The 14906-nt window shown below is 58.0% G+C and overlaps 2 protein-coding genes across 2 annotated transcripts; both read left to right on the top strand.

Moving 5' to 3' along the window:
• Positions 1-1970: 1970 nt before the first annotated feature.
• Positions 1971-6269, top strand: RPS5 (ribosomal protein S5). Its single transcript, XM_049787104.1, has 6 exons — positions 1971-2086; positions 2974-3082; positions 3802-4011; positions 4143-4271; positions 5629-5727; positions 6152-6269. Exons 2-6 carry the CDS (start codon positions 2975-2977, stop codon positions 6218-6220), a joined length of 615 nt encoding a protein of 204 aa, XP_049643061.1. The 5' UTR covers positions 1971-2086; position 2974; the 3' UTR covers positions 6221-6269.
• An 872-nt stretch (positions 6270-7141) lies between these two features.
• On the top strand, positions 7142-8485 carry RNF225 (ring finger protein 225). The gene has a single exon (XM_049787660.1). It carries the CDS (start codon positions 7142-7144, stop codon positions 8483-8485), a length of 1344 nt encoding a protein of 447 aa, XP_049643617.1.
• The last annotated feature ends 6421 nt before the right edge of the window (positions 8486-14906 follow it).

Here is a 14906-nt window from a genome sequence, read left to right as displayed (position 1 = left end):
CAGCCCCTCCTTGTATGGTTTTACCGTGAGGCAATTTGGGTGCAGAGTCTGGAGCTGGCTCCTTTTTCTTGTTTGTATTTTGGGTCACACTTGGCAGTGCTCAGGGGTTCTTCCTGGCAGATTTGAGGGACTATATGGGATCCCAGGGATTGAACTTGGGTCAGCTATGTTCATGGCAAATGCTCTCCCTGCAGAACATTGAAAGGGGCTGATCTGCCCACTGCACAGTGGACTTTTTCTGAGTCCCTTCTGCCTAAGATCTTATCACCCTACATGACATGAACACTGACTGAGGGGAGACCTTGAGTCTATTTGGATTGTGGCCTGTCTTTCAGAAGTGGAATGAACTGTGACTGGCTATCAGAAGGGTCCAAAGTCTCTGCCTGCCACTTCCCTGGAATTAAGAGCAGAAATAGCAGCTGAGGGGGCCAGAGTGGTTATGCAAGTGGTAGGGTGTTTGCCTTGCAAGCAAGCGCTAACCTAGGACGGACCTAATTTTGATTCCTGGGTCCCATAGGGTCCCCAAGCCAGGAGCGATTTCTGAGTGCATAGCCAGGAGTAACCCCTGAGCATCACCTGGTGTGGCCCAAAAAAAAAAAAAAAAAACAAAAGAAATTGCAGCTGAGGTGCATCAGCATGTGGGTAGAGGCTTGAGCTCTCCTGGAGAGAGCCCTGGGGCTGACAGAGAAGGCTCTTTTTTTGGGAGGTGCAGGGTGTTGGGCCACAGCAGATGCTGCTCAGGGGTCACTCCTGGCAGCGCTGCACGTATAGGGAGCTGAGGATCAATAAGGATGGGCTGTATTACTCTTGTATCATTTCTCTGAGTCAGGAGGATCTCTTGGGGTCTGGTTATGACAAAAAAAAAAAAAAAAACCTAGGGGTGGCCTGGAGAGATAGCATGGAGGAAAGGCGTTTGCCTCGCACGCAGACGGACAGTGGTTCGAATCCCGGCATCCCATAGGGTCCCCCGAGCCTGCCAGGAGCGATTTCTGAGTGCAGAGCGAGTCCCCGAAAGAAACCCCACCTTCCTAGAGGCTGAGTGAGCACGGAGATTGGGGCCCTTGGGGCAGATGTCGTCCTGCGCAGCAAGGCCCAGGGAGCTCTCGCTCAGCCCCCCGGCGGCCAATTTAGCGGGGCCGGCGCGGGTGCGCGAAAGGCAGGCAGGGGCAGGCGAGGCGCCTTCTCCCGCATTCCCTGGGGTTTCCGAGGGGAAGGCTCTCCCGCGCAGACCCGCCCCGCACGCAGAAAGGAAAGGGCGCCGTCCCGCCTGCGGCAGGCCTCGTCCCCACCGGCTCGGGCCGCCAGACGGGGATCGCCAAGAGGAGCTCGGTTTCGAGGAACCGCGAGAAGGGGAGCTGCCGAAGAGCGCCCCGGGGGCAGCGGGGCCCAAAGCCTCTCCCTCAGGCCGGCTCCCCCGGGTCGGTCCCCTCAGGGTGGCCCCCTCAGACGGGCCCCCAGGTCAGTTCCTTCAGGCCCGCTTGTCAGGCCCACTCCCCAGGCACGGCAGGGTCGCTCTCAGGCCCGTTTCCTCAGACGGGTCCCCTCAGGTCAGTTCTTTCAGGGCGGCTCCCTCGGACCAATCTCTCAGGTCAGTTCCCTCAGGGTGGCTCCCTCAGGGACGTCCCCTCAGTTCTGCACCCTCAGGCTGGCTCCCTCTGGCCTATTCCCTCAGATCCGTTCCCTCAGGTTCGCCCGCGATCGTTGGGCCTCCTGCGCTTTGCGCGCCCGAGACCAAGAAACAGGGCGCTCGACCGGCGAGCAGGACGGACGCTTCGACGGGCAGACCGGGCTCCCACTGGCCTAGCCGAGGCGGCCCACGGGACGTCGCACTTCCGCCCGGCTCGGCCTCGGCGTCACTTCGGCGACTGCGCACGCGCGGAGCATCCGGTCCTGCCCGACCCTGACGGCGCCTCGCGATCTGACCCGTGACGTCCTTGCGTCCCTCTGCGCACGCGCCGCGCGCGCCGACCCGGAAGCGATCGCTCGCTTTAAAAGCGTCCGTCCGCCACGCGCGGCCTCTTCCTGTCTGTGCCAGGCGACGCGTGGTCGGCGCCGAGCGGTGGAGACGCCCGCGCTGTGCCTCCAGGTGAGGGTCCCGCGGCGCCCTGGGCCCCCGGGAAGGCCCCCGGGGCTTCGAGGAGGCTGCGGGCGAGCCCAAGGTCCGGGACGTCCTCTCCGAGCGCTCCCGACGCCCTTCCGCGGAAAGCGGGCGCCGAGGGAAGATGGCCGCGAGCCGGGAAGTCTCCTCGGCCGCCTGCCTGGCCTTGCTTCCCGCCGCTGAGCCGCTCGGCGCGGGGCTGAGCGTCGGGCCCGATCCATCTTGGGCTCCGCTCCCGGTGCCGTTGCCTCTCGCGCAGAAGGCCCCGTCTGGCCTGCCCGGCTCCTTTCCTCGGTGCCACCGCCCTGGCCCGCGTGGTCAGACCCAGGACCTGGCTGGCGGGACGAGTTCAGACTCCCTCTTTGTCTCTTTGGCTTTGGGGTCCCACCGGCAGCACTCGGGGGACCATGTGGGATGCCGCGATTCGAACTGTCGTCCTTCTGCATGCTCCCCGATGCTAGATAATTTTAACTGCCTGTTGGGCGAGGAACCGAGTATGTGTCGACCAAAGTCGTTGGCTAACTCCCAGTGCCCGGGATTTGCATCCCTGAGAGCCTTTGGCGTCCCCTGCCCAACTGTGAGTCGGGGCCCTGACTGGAGTTGAGCGCTCTCCTAGGGTCAGAACGAAGGATGATGGGGCTGGAGAGATAGCATGAAGGTAAGGCGTTTGCCTTGCATGCAGAAGGATGGTGGTTCGAATCCCGGCATCCCATAGGGTCCCCGTGGAGCCTGCCAGGGGCGATTTCTGACCATAGAGCTAGGAGTGGCCCCTGAGCGCTGCCGGGTGGGACCCAAAAAGAAAGGAGATGGAGCCTCTCTCTTAGCATTCCGGTCTGGTGGGAGGCTCCCGACTGACTGGCCCTTTCTGTCCCCAGGATGACCGAGTGGGAGACGGCTGCACCTGCAGTGGCAGAGACGCCCGACATCAAGCTATTCGGCAAGTGGAGCACCGACGATGTGCAGATAAATGACATTTCCTTGCAGGTGAGGTGCACGTGGGCATTCCCTTCCCGATGAAAATTGATGTGCGTGACACTAAAAGCGGGGCTGCAGAGATAGCACAGCGGTAGGGCGTTTGCCTTGCACGCAGCCTATCCAGGACAGTCGGTGGTTCGAATCACAGCATCCCGTATGGTCCCTGAGCCTGACAGGAGCGATTTCTGAGAGCAGAGGCAGGAGGAATCCTTGAGCACCACCATGTGTGACCCCCAAAACAAAACAAAAAACTAAAAGGTCGAATATAAAAAGATGGACCCTAGGGCCTTGCAAGCAGCCGACCCAGGACCTAAGGAGGTTGGTTCGAATCCCGGCGTCCCATATGGTTCCCCGTGCCTGCCAGGAGCTATATCCGAGCAGATAGCCAGGAGTAACCCCTGAGCACCGCTGGGTGTGGCCCAAAAACATAAAAGGTGGACCCTAGATCCCACTCTTCCAGGTGGGGTTTTTTCCCATGTTCTCTTCATAGCGGGCCAATTGTAGGAGGTTCTCTTATAGGCACTTTTCTGCATTTCACTAAAGGGGAACCTGTTTTTTCGCTTTTAGTGATATGCACCTAAAAGCCCTCTGACACATAAGAATTTGTTTTCTGGAAGACCAGTTGAGAACTGGTCCTGTGCATGTGGCTGGAGACTATCCTGAGTCCCTCTGTTCTCTGCTCATGACTTATCCTCCTCACCATGGTCCCTTCTCTCCTGCTACTCCAGGATTACATAGCTGTGAAGGAGAAGTATGCCAAATACTTGCCCCACAGCGCAGGGCGCTATGCTGCCAAGCGCTTCCGCAAAGCACAGTGCCCCATCGTGGAGCGCCTCACCAACTCCATGATGATGCATGGCCGCAACAATGGAAAGAAGCTCATGACTGTCCGCATTGTCAAGCATGCCTTCGAGATCATCCATCTGCTTACTGGGGAGGTAAGACCCTGAGGCGAGGTAGAGCCCCGAGTAAAAAATTATATTGGACGGGTCCTGTGTTCTTGCTTGGTGTTTAGAGATGATCTGTGGGTGGAGGGGTTTCAGACTCATGGACACCCCCCTCTTTCTAGAACCCTCTGCAGGTCCTGGTGAACGCCATTATCAACAGTGGCCCCAGGGAAGATTCAACCCGAATTGGAAGAGCTGGGACTGTGAGGAGACAGGCTGTGGATGTGTCCCCATTGCGCAGAGTGAATCAGGTGGGCCTGAGACCTTTGACACGGCTATGAGGCTCTGAGGATCAAGATTGTTGGGTGGGAAGGTTCATCCCTGTCTACATATTTCGTTTGGACTGTCATTTCCTTTGGGAAGCCTTCCTGGATTCCTGTCCCATGCTAGGCATATTCTAGCACTATGCCCTCTCCTGGGTGGTGTTGGTTTAAGGTACAGTTTCATTTGGGCGTGTGTGTTTGCTTGACTATAGGAGAATTCGTTGCTGGTAATCTTTGTTTGGGGGTCACTTTTGGGAGTTCTTTGGGGGGGGTATACATGGAGCTAGACGTTAATATGTTCATACTGGCACATACCACCAGAGTCGCTCATGCTTGTGTTAACACAGGTTGGTGCCAGTGGCTTTAGCCCAGGCTTCCCTCACACTGTGAGCTATCTATCTCCCCAGCTAAGTTTTTAACATTTTGACTGTTCACTGATGATGCAAGGGGGTGACTTCTGGGTTTCTCCAAAGAATAAGGATTGTCTCCCTAATGTTATTCATGAAATGTGGGGAGAGTTGGGCCATACCTACAGAGTCTCCCATGGTGCCAAAGGGATTGAATCTGGTCAATTAAATGCAAGGCAAGCACCTTAATATCTGTACTGACAGTTGATGGTGATAAAATATCTCCTACTGTGTACTTTTGATCTGGGTTCACACCCAGCAGTGCTCTGGATTAAGTTAGCTACTAATTGCTCTCAGGAATCATTGTGGGACTGAGGATTGAACCCAGATTGTCCACATGTAAAGCAAGTGCCCCGTCTGCTATACTCCAACCCTCCCATCTGTACTTGTTTCTTTTTTTCTTTTGGTGCCATACCTGGTGGCATCAAGAGATTACTCTTGGCAGGATCGGGGGACCATATGGGATAGTGGGAATCGATCCCTGGTCTGCCCATGCAAGGCAAACGCTCTACCTGCTTTGTGTTTATTTTGGCCCCCACCTTATTTTTTTTTCTAGTGCTGTGGAGCAAACCAGACTGTTACCAGTGACCTAACTTCAGTCTTTATGACTTCATGCTTGGTTTAGTTGGGGTGGGTGAGGCATTTCCTAAGCAGTGCTAGGGATCCTGGGGCCAACCTTGTGATGCCATGCCAACGGGCCACCTAGTTCAGTGCTAGGGCCCGGTGACATGGCAGTGTTTTGGGGAACCAAGTGGTGCCAGAATCAGACCTGGAACTTGACCCTGAAAAACAGCCAGCACCGTGGCACCTGCATCTTTGTTGGTGCGGCTGTCCTGCATAGCAGGCTCTTCTGTGCCTTGTCTCGATAGATCAGTTGGTAGCTGCAAGTCTGAAAACATTTGCTAGGGCTTAGCCGATTTCTGCCTTTGTGTTCTCAGGCCATCTGGCTCTTGTGCACGGGTGCCCGTGAGGCTGCCTTCCGGAACATCAAGACCATTGCTGAGTGCCTGGCTGACGAGCTCATCAATGCAGCCAAGGTGAGGGCGAGTATGAGCTGGGGGTTTCAGGATTTCAGGGATTTGTTTCTTTCTTTTGTTTTTTGTTTTTGGGCCACACCTGGCCATGCTCAGGGGTTACTCCTGGCTGTCTGCTCAGAAATAGCTCCTGGCAGGCACCAGGGACCATATGGGACACCGGGATTCTAACCAACCACCTTGGGTCCTGGATCGGTTGCTTGCAAGGCAAACACCGCACTGTGCTATATCTCCAGGCCCTCATTTCTTTTGATTGGGAGCTACACAGTGCTCAGGGATTGTTCTTTGCACTGCTGGGGACCAAGGTTGGGCTGTGCCTACCCACACTTCCTGTTGTATTCTCTCCAGCCCCTGGGTTTCAGATATTCTTGAACATTCAGAACTAATCTTCCTCTGCAGGACTAACTGTCTTCATCTTTGCTTGTAGGGTTCTTCCAATTCCTATGCTATCAAGAAGAAGGATGAGCTGGAGCGTGTGGCCAAATCCAACCGTTGATTTCCAGGCTGCTGTTTCAATAAACTTGTCTGCCTTTTGGAACATTCCACCTATTGTGTCACTTCCTTGGGGTTGGGGACAGTAGGTGTAGGGTAAAGGGACCCAAGCACTCTGGAGCTGCTGCTGCTCTGCCATGTAGGGGCCATGGTTTGGGGAGCATTGCTCCCTGACTCAGAGCCATGGCACCCTGGGGTGGAGGCCTGGATGCCAGACTTGTTTTCCTGCCAGTGCTGGAAATAGGAGGGGTGGGTGGGGTTGTCTTGGGAGAAGGCTTGCTGTCCTGAGGTGTTGCCTGAATGGAGGCCACCCTCTGGGGTCAGGGCCACACATTGATCTGATCGGACTCAGGGCATGCCATGCCTCCCTGAGCCATCCAGGTAGCCTGAGGGGTCCGTGTGGCTGCAGCCCAGCCCCTCACTACAGTGTCAGCGCTGCCCCTTGCCCACACCTCCCTGGCTCAGACAGTTCTGCGGGGGTTTGGGGTGGGGTGCGGATGCATACCCTGCCCCGTGGTCTCTGACCTGCGCGAACCTCAGCCATCTCCCACCACCCCCGCCATCCGGGTCGAGTCAGGCTGGGTGCTCACCCCCGTGATACCGGCTGGGGGGCGGGGCGGGCGGTCTGGCAGGTCAGGCCGGAACCCGGGAGCCATTGGCCCGCACCCACCCGGGGCGGGGCGGCTTAGCCCTCAGTGTGCCAGGCCCGGAGGGACGGGGTCAGAACAGGCTACCGCCTCAGCAGCCTGAGGGAGAGGATCCTTGCAGGTAGGGCGGGCTGAGCCGAGGGGGGGGTCCAGGGGGGTCCCCGGGCGCCTTGGGTGGGTGGGTAGGGGCCTGGGCCCTGGCTGGCGCTTGCGGGTGGCAGCCCCAGTCTGCCCCGCACCGCCCCTCGCGCCCCGCGTCTCCCTGCAGGTTGGTCCCCATGCCCTGTCCCCGGCCGCCCTGGCTGCGCCGTCCCCGGGCGCCCCAGAGCCCCGGCTCCCCGGGGTCCGCCTCGGCGCCCCCCACCCCGGGCAGGGCCGAGGAGGACGAGGACGACGACGCCGACGGGCCGGGCGCCGGCCCCATCCTGCCGCCCGCGTCGCCCACCGAGTGCCTCATCTGCGCCTGCCCCTTCGACGGCGTCTACAAGCTGCCCAAGCGCCTGGACTGCGGCCACGTCTTCTGCCTCGAGTGCCTGGCGCGCCTGTCGCTGGCCACGGCGGGCGGCGGACACGCCGTGGCCTGCCCCGTGTGCCGCGCGCCCACCCGCCTGGCGCCGCGCCGCGGGCTGCCCGCGCTGCCCACGCAGGCCGGCCTGCTGCCCCGCGCGCCCCGCGGCCAGGACCCGGGCCAGGGCCAGGGCCAGGTGCGCTTCGACCGCCGCCGCGGCCTCCTGTACCTGCGCCCGCCGCCCGCGCCCGCGTCCGCGCCCCGCAAGGCCCGCGCCGCGCCCCCGCCGCCCCCGCTGCGCCTCGGCCGGCCCCTGTCGCGCCGCCTGAACATGTCCAGCCAGGCCTGGGCCTTCAACGCCGCCGTGGCGCTGGCCGTGCTCGTGGCCGCCGGGCTGGTGGTCTCGGGCGTCTACATCTTCTTCCTCATCCCGCACGCCGCCGCCTCCTCCGCCGCCTCCGGCCCCGCGCGGCCCCAGCTCGTGGCGCTCGCGCCCGCGCCCGGCTTCTCCTGGCTCCCGCCCCGGCCCCCCGCGCCCCGGCCTCCGTGGACACCGCGCCCCGAGGGGGCCGCACCGCCGGGGGCTGCGGGGGACACGCCGGGGGAGGCGGGGCCCGGGGACACCCGGGAGACGGCGGAGGACCGGACCCCCGACCACGCAGCAGCAGGCGCGCACGGCGCTCCGGGGCGCACCGGGGGGGATGCTCGCTGGCCCCCGGACCTCCCAGACGCCGCGGCGGACAGAACCCCGGACCGAGCAGGAGGGGATGCCCGCTGGCCCCCCGACCTTCGAGACGCCGCGGACTGGACCCCGGACAGAGCAGGAGGGGATGCCCGCTGGCCCCCGGACCTTCCAGACGCCGCGGACAGAACCCCGGACCGGGCAGGAGGGGATGCCCACTGGACCCCGGACCGAGCAGGAGGGGATGCCCGCTGGACCCCCGACCTTTCAGAAGGCGCAGACTGGGCCCCGGATGGCGCAGGGATTGTCCACTGGTACCCGGGCCACGCGAGACGCGTGCACGGTCCTCCAGGCCGCAACGGGGATGCTCACAGGTCCCCGGGCCTAACACAAGGCGCGCACTGGCCCCCCCGGCCCCGCTGGCAGAGCTGAGACCGGCCCCGGCTGGGCCCCGCGGGCTCGGGGCTGGAGGCATGGGCCGCCCTAATGCACTGCAAGACTGGGCCCAGTCTCCAGGCTCGCCCCAACTTCGGTGCGGTCCTCCCGCGGTGGGTGCGTGGCTGCTTGGCCAGGTCCCCGCGGCTCTAGCAGGTTGCGGGATGAGTGCCCATGGCTTCGGAGGTGGCCAGGCTGAGCCCGCTCACTTGATCACTTTATCAGAAGGACATGGATGAGGAGGACCCTCCGCAGAGGGTCCCTCAGACACTATGAAGCGCCCTGGCTCCGTGCACACGGTTCCTGCGTGCGCCCTCCTAGATGTTAGATCCTCTGGCTCTGATCCCCGAGTGTGTCTGTCACCTGCGGCTGCCCAGACCCTGCAGACATGGCGGAAGGGCCTTGCTGCAGTGCCCTCAGTCTTCAGCTTCGTTTTTGGAGCTCATCATGGGCAGGGGAGCTGAAACCACTGCTCAGCACCACTCCTTCCTCCAGTGCTCCTATTTCTGTTTTGTTTTCCCCTTCTGGGTGGTGTCAGCTGAACCAGTGCCTCAGCAGGTGAAGTGAGTTCTGTCACTGACCCACATCTCTGCTCCTCCTTTCATCCCCTCCTCTTTGTGCCAGTCTGCAGAGAGGGTGGCTTATGGCGCTTCACTTCCTCCTGGAAGCCTTCCTGGGTAAGATGGCCACCTTCAGCACAAATAGAACATAGGCTTTCCAGGGCCGGCAAGATGGCACAGCGGTAGGGCATTTGCCTTGCACATTGCCAACCTAGGTGATTAAAATCCCGGCATTCCATATGGTCCCCAAGCCTACCAGGAACGATTTCTGAGTGCAGAGCCAGGAGTAATCCCTGAGGGCTGCCAGGTGTGACCCAAAAAACAACAACAACAACAACAACAAAAAAAAAGAAGATGAACATAGGCTTTTCATTTTTTCTCAATAGATTCTTAGGGCTCCAACTGCTTCTCCACGCAGGGATGGGGTACCACTGTGTGTTAAGTCTGGTCATTCGGCATTTTCCAGAGAGAAATGCTGCTTGTATGGGCCAGAGGAGGTTCCTGTTAGATTTGTTTCTGGGTGATTTCAATGCTTGACACATCATGAGCACCACATTGTGATCTGGGGAGTGACCAAGCAAGAGCAAGAGGAGGCCCGGAAATGGCTCTTGGTCCCATCAGTGGCCAACTGCCTGCCAGCCCAGGCCAGTCAGAGGAGTTCTCCCAATGCTGCTTCTAGAGAGGAATTCCTGGAGTCCAGGGGAGGGAGTGTCTTCCTAGACCAGTTGTTGGTCCGTGCCAGGCTTTCATGTTACCTACAGGGCCCTGGAACAGTGCCGGTGTTGGTTCTCTTGTACTTCTGCAGGTCGGAAGTCTTGGAGAGGTTTTACCGAGATGGCCACAGGACTGGTTCTTCTGGAAGCTCTGGGGACTAATTTGTTTCTGTAGACTCTACATAGAGCATCTAACTCTTCTAGTCATTCCTTGGCTTTTTCTTCTGTCTTCACATCTCTTGATGTGCAACTTTGCTGCTTCACGCCAGGGGCATTGGAACTCGGTTAGACCTGTTGAGATACTCCTGGGAAGTCTTTACTTCTGTGATCATAAGTGTCAAGTTTATTTTGACATAGAAGTCCAGGATCATAGAGCCCAGGGGTGAGGAGTTCACTCTGTAATCTAAGAATATTGGGGGGGTCTTCAGCATGCACCTACTCATTTCCTCCCACCTCAAGGTGGGAGAGTGGGGAAGGAAGGGCAGGGATGGAGTCAGCCAGAGGACAGAAAAGGCTTCTTAGAAGAACAAGGGCTTGGGGCTGGAGAGATAGCATGGAGGTGAGGCGTTTGCCTTGCATGCAGAAGGTCGGTGGTTAGAATCCCAGTATTCCATGTAGTCCCCTGAGCCTGCCAGGAGCGATTTCTGAACATAGAGCCAGGAGTAAACCCTGAGCGTGGCCGGGTGTGACCCAAAAAAACAAACAAAAAGAACAAGGGCTGGCACTGAGGAAGGGACCTGGGGCATCGAGGTGATGGCTGAAGGCAGTGGATAGGAATGACCCACTTGCTCTCTACCCGACGCCTCCTTCTCAGAGCAGGCGCCCAAGCAGTCCTCCCTGTCAGGAGCCTGAAGCCTCACTCAACCATAAAACACAGCTGATGACAGAGTCGGGCCAGTGAACATCACTGTTTGCTGATTACTACCTTAGGTTTGCCCACCAACCGCCTTTGAACAAGTGGGCCATGGGGGCCTCCTCATCCTCCCCAGGCATCTCTGTGCCCACCCAGCCTTGTCCCAGCCTGCTCGCTCTATCCCTACCCACTCCTCGACCTGTCCCCAAGCTTGCTCCTCCTCCCAGGCCTGGTGCCTGGGAGTGCTCAGAGGGATGCCACGATGTCAGTTTTGTTTTCTCTTCTGTAAAATGAACAATAAACATCTTTACTTGAAGAGATAATTTGTGTAGTATTTATTGAGCATCTGTGACATATCAGGAATGCTTTGGGGTCATATTTTGAAGCAAATGGGGATCACATACTAGGAAGCCTGAACAGATGGGTCATCTTCCTGTCCAGATTGCTCCTTTGCCACCCTTGCGATGCTCTAAATGACTTTCAGTCCCCCACTAGCTCTTCCCTTGTTTGTCTCTGTAGGTCCGTGAGGTGCTTGTTTTGTTTTCCAGGAAGGAGAGATAGTGCTAACCTTGGGTGCTTACTGCTCGGATCCTTAGACACTGACAGGGACACTCTTGAGCAAACATGGGGTCAGAAAGGTCTTGAGCAGCACCAGGTGTAGTTTTGGTAGGTAAATCTGGCCAGAGCGATAGCATAAGTGGTAATTCGAACAGACCCCGGTTCAAATCCCGGCCTCCCATATGGTCCCCCGAGCCGGCCAGGAGTGACTTCTGAGCGCAGAGCCAGAGTAGTCCCGGAGTTACACCAGGTGTGATCCCAAAACAAAACAAAACAAAAAAGCTACCTCAGTAGATTAATCCCACTTGAGGGCCTTTCCCAGCTTTCCCTCTTTTCCTCCCACGGTTGAGGTTCCACCATTGTTCACTGAGCTCAAGCCAAGGACGCTTTCCTTAGGCCTCTGCAAGTGGACCAAATGCCAAGGATGCCGATTTTGCCAAAGTTGCAGCCTCTTCTTCCTTCCTCCTGGTTTTTTTTGTTTGTTTGTTTGTTTGTTTGTTTAGGACCACACCCGGTGGCACTCAGGGCTTACTCCTGACTCTGCACTCAGGAATCACTGCTGGCAGTGCTGGGGAACCCTGTGGGATGCCGGGTTGGGTACATACCAGGCAAATGCCCTTCCTCCTCTGTACTCGGTGAGGCTCAGGGGTTCTCCGGACTCTGTGCTCAGAAATCGCCCCTGGCCTGGGGGAACCATATGGGACGGGGAATGGAGCTGGGGAATGGAGCTGCGGTCTGTCCTAGGCTAGCGTGGGCAAGGCACATGCCTTACCTTACCCCTTGCGCCACGGCTCCCATGCAACCATTCTAAGGCTACTAGACACTATTAGACACTTTTCTAGCTTATCAGGACAAGCCTCTTTCATAAAATGTCAGGACACGCCCCTTCTCTAGCCTATGAGGACACGCCCCTTTGGTATCCCATGTGGACACGCCCCCTCCCCTATTCTGCCAGGACACGCCCCTTTCCTAGCTCGTGAGGACACGCCCCTCTCTACTCTATCCGGACACGCCCACTCTCCTATTCCGCCCGGACACGCCCCTCCCTAGTCCATACGGACACACCCCTTGCCTCCCAGGGCACGCCCCTTTCCTACCCACAGGGACACGCCCCCTTGCCAGCCATCAGGACACGCCCCCAATGAGCGTCGCTCTTCGGCTCCGTCAATAGGAGCTCAAGACGAGGTCACATGACGAAGCGAGCGGCACCGCCCCTGCCTGTCGCCTTGGCAACGCTTAGCTGCACCTGCGGCCGCCGAGACTCGGGACTTGCGGCGACTCGGCCGGGCTAGGTGTGCGGCCTGCGGGGTGTCCGGGTCGTTGCGGGCCCCGGAGACCCATCTCCTAGGAGGAGGCGGTCGGTCGCCCGCGATCCCTGTCTCAGCCCTGGCCCCTCGGCCAACCCGAGCCCCTTACCCGTGGCTCCGCCTTCCTGAGGCAGCCCCCACAGCCTCTTCTGTCCCCCGCCCGGGCTTGTCCTAAGTGGGTGCTGGGGGCTTCCCGAGGGTTGTAGCCGGAGGAGCCGAAGGAGTCCGGGTGTTGGTCTCCCCTGTAGAGATGGGGCTGCCCTGGCAGGTTCAACTTAGGTTGGGCTGTTGGCTGCTCTTTGTGGTGGCAGCCCGGGGACCCCAAGTGCAGGGAGGCGAGCTGCTGAGGCCAGACGGGCTGCAGAGTTGCAGCCTGCATGTGCTGGGAGGGGGCCGAACAATCATACAGTGGTGCCTCGCTTGTCTTGTTCAACCCTGGCTCCTCATAGGGCCCTGAGAACCCCTCCAGGAATGATCCGAGTGTGGCCCAAACCCCCGCTCCCCAAAATGTACGTGCTTTGCGTAGAAGGGCTTGCGACCAGGTGGGTACTCGGCCTGTACTGAGAGAGAGAAGATATACTTGGGAATGGTTGTAGGAGAGGCCAGCACAAATTGGCTACGTGTCTGCCTGACCTGAGTTCTATGCCCAGCAGCCCTTAACGATCCAAGTCGCCCAAAGGTGATTCCTGAGCACTGCTCAGTGTGGCCCTGAAACAAAAAAAAAAAAAAAAAAAAAACTATAAAACACGGGGGCTGAAGCGATAGCACAGCGATATTGCGGTTGCCTTGCACAGGGCTGACTCAGGATGGGTGCGAGTTCTATCCCCAGCAACCCAAATAGTCCCCTGAGCCTACCAGGAGCGATTTCTGAGCACAGAACCAGGAGTAAGCCCTGAACGCCGCCAGGTGTGGCCTAAGAGCCAAAGTAAATAAATATAAATAAAAAATAAGGGGGCTGGAGAGATAGCACAGCGGTAGGGTGTTTGTTTTGCAATGTCTAACAAGTCCTTCCAGGGAACATTAATTATTTTCATGGATCCTGTTGACTTATACTTGGTAACCATAATAGTTTTATCCAACCCTGGACTGACTGCCTCACACAGTTCTGGAACACATGGTAATAAAGGCGATATTGCATAAGGGCCCTTCAATATTGGGACTCCGATCCATGTCTATGTAGAGTCAGTACTCTCAGCTGTCTGCCACTGAACGACTCCACCCTCCTGACAAAAACCTCAGGATCCATAGGGTTGCCAAGCAAGGCTGGTAAAGAGTGAGTAAGTGCCAGCCCTGGCCTCACCTCATTTCTTGCATGTAACCGACTCTGGTTCCATCCCCCGTCCAAGTAGGTATTATCTTTGAGAATGCCAGGACTATTACTGGGAGTGGCCACTCAGCATTACTGGGTTCCTCTCCATCACCAAAACCAAAAGTGTTGTGGAGTGGGATCACAGTAGTCCTTTTTGTCATCCAGAGCAAGTGTGTGTCTGCTGGCAGTTCCATGATATGTCTTTCTGTCTTATCCCTTTTTTCTGATACCATTGCTTTCCAGTTGTGAAGAGGCTGGGGCTGGGGCTGGTTTCATGACTTCCCTTATCATAGGGTGACGTCTGAAGAATTCCAGAGTCTGTTGTTGTTGTTGTTGTTTTTTTGGACCTGGCAACACTCAGGAGTTCCTCCTGGCCCTATGGCAGAAATCGCTCCTGGCAGGCTCAGGGGACCATATGGGATGCTGGGTTCGAACCACCGTCCTTACTTTTTTTTTTTTGGTTTTTGGGCCACACCCGGTAATGCTCAGGGGTTACTCCTGGCTATGTGCTCAGAAGTTGCTCCTGGCTTGGGGGACCATATGGGACACCGGGGGATCGAACCTCGGTCCGTCCAAGGCTAGTGCAGGCAAGGCAGGCACCTTACCTTTAGCGCCACCGCCCGGCCCCCCTTCCTTTTTTTTTTTGGTTTTTGGGCCACACCCGGCGGTGCTCAGGGGTTACTCCTGGCTGTCTGCTCAGAAATAGCTCCTGGCAGGCGCGGGGGACCCTATGGGACACCGGGATTCGAACCAACCACCTTTGGTCCCGGATCGGCTGCTTGCAAGGCAAACGCTGCTGTGCTATCTCTCCAGGCCCATCGAACCACTGTCCTGCATGCAAGGCAAACGCCCTATCTCCATGTTATCTCTCTGGCCTCAGAATTACAGAGTCTTACGGTGATGGCCAGACCGCAGGGTTTTTCTTTTCTCGCCTTACTCAGACTCATCTCCCACTCACCAAGACCCAACCCACGCTAAATACCCAATCTTGGTGGTGCACCTCCTGTGAACACTACCAGGAGTTGCTCTACTTCCATCCTAATGATCCTAATTGCCCTCCAGGACTATTGCTAACATATGCTGGGCACTTTAATTCTGGGCGTTGTGGTTGCCTGTTA

This window comes from Suncus etruscus, chromosome 14 (genome assembly GCF_024139225.1).
Source record: "Suncus etruscus isolate mSunEtr1 chromosome 14, mSunEtr1.pri.cur, whole genome shotgun sequence".
In the NCBI taxonomy this organism is placed as follows: domain Eukaryota; kingdom Metazoa; phylum Chordata; class Mammalia; order Eulipotyphla; family Soricidae; genus Suncus; species Suncus etruscus.
This window is presented reverse-complemented; position numbering and strand designations above follow the sequence as displayed.

What these genes read in the sequence shown, in the direction of transcription:
- RPS5 (XM_049787104.1), top strand. Translation starts at nt 2,975, where the DNA reads ATGACCGAGTGGGAGACGGCTGCACCTGCAGTGGCAGAGACGCCCGAC. An exon ending in TAAATGACATTTCCTTGCAG is followed by an intron (nt 3,083 to 3,801) that starts GTGAGGTGCACG and finishes CTGCTACTCCAG; the next exon opens with GATTACATAGCTGTGAAGGA. An exon ending in AGCTCATCAATGCAGCCAAG is followed by an intron (nt 5,728 to 6,151) that starts GTGAGGGCGAGT and finishes CTTTGCTTGTAG; the next exon opens with GGTTCTTCCAATTCCTATGC.
- RNF225 (XM_049787660.1), top strand. Translation starts at nt 7,142, where the DNA reads ATGCCCTGTCCCCGGCCGCCCTGGCTGCGCCGTCCCCGGGCGCCCCAG.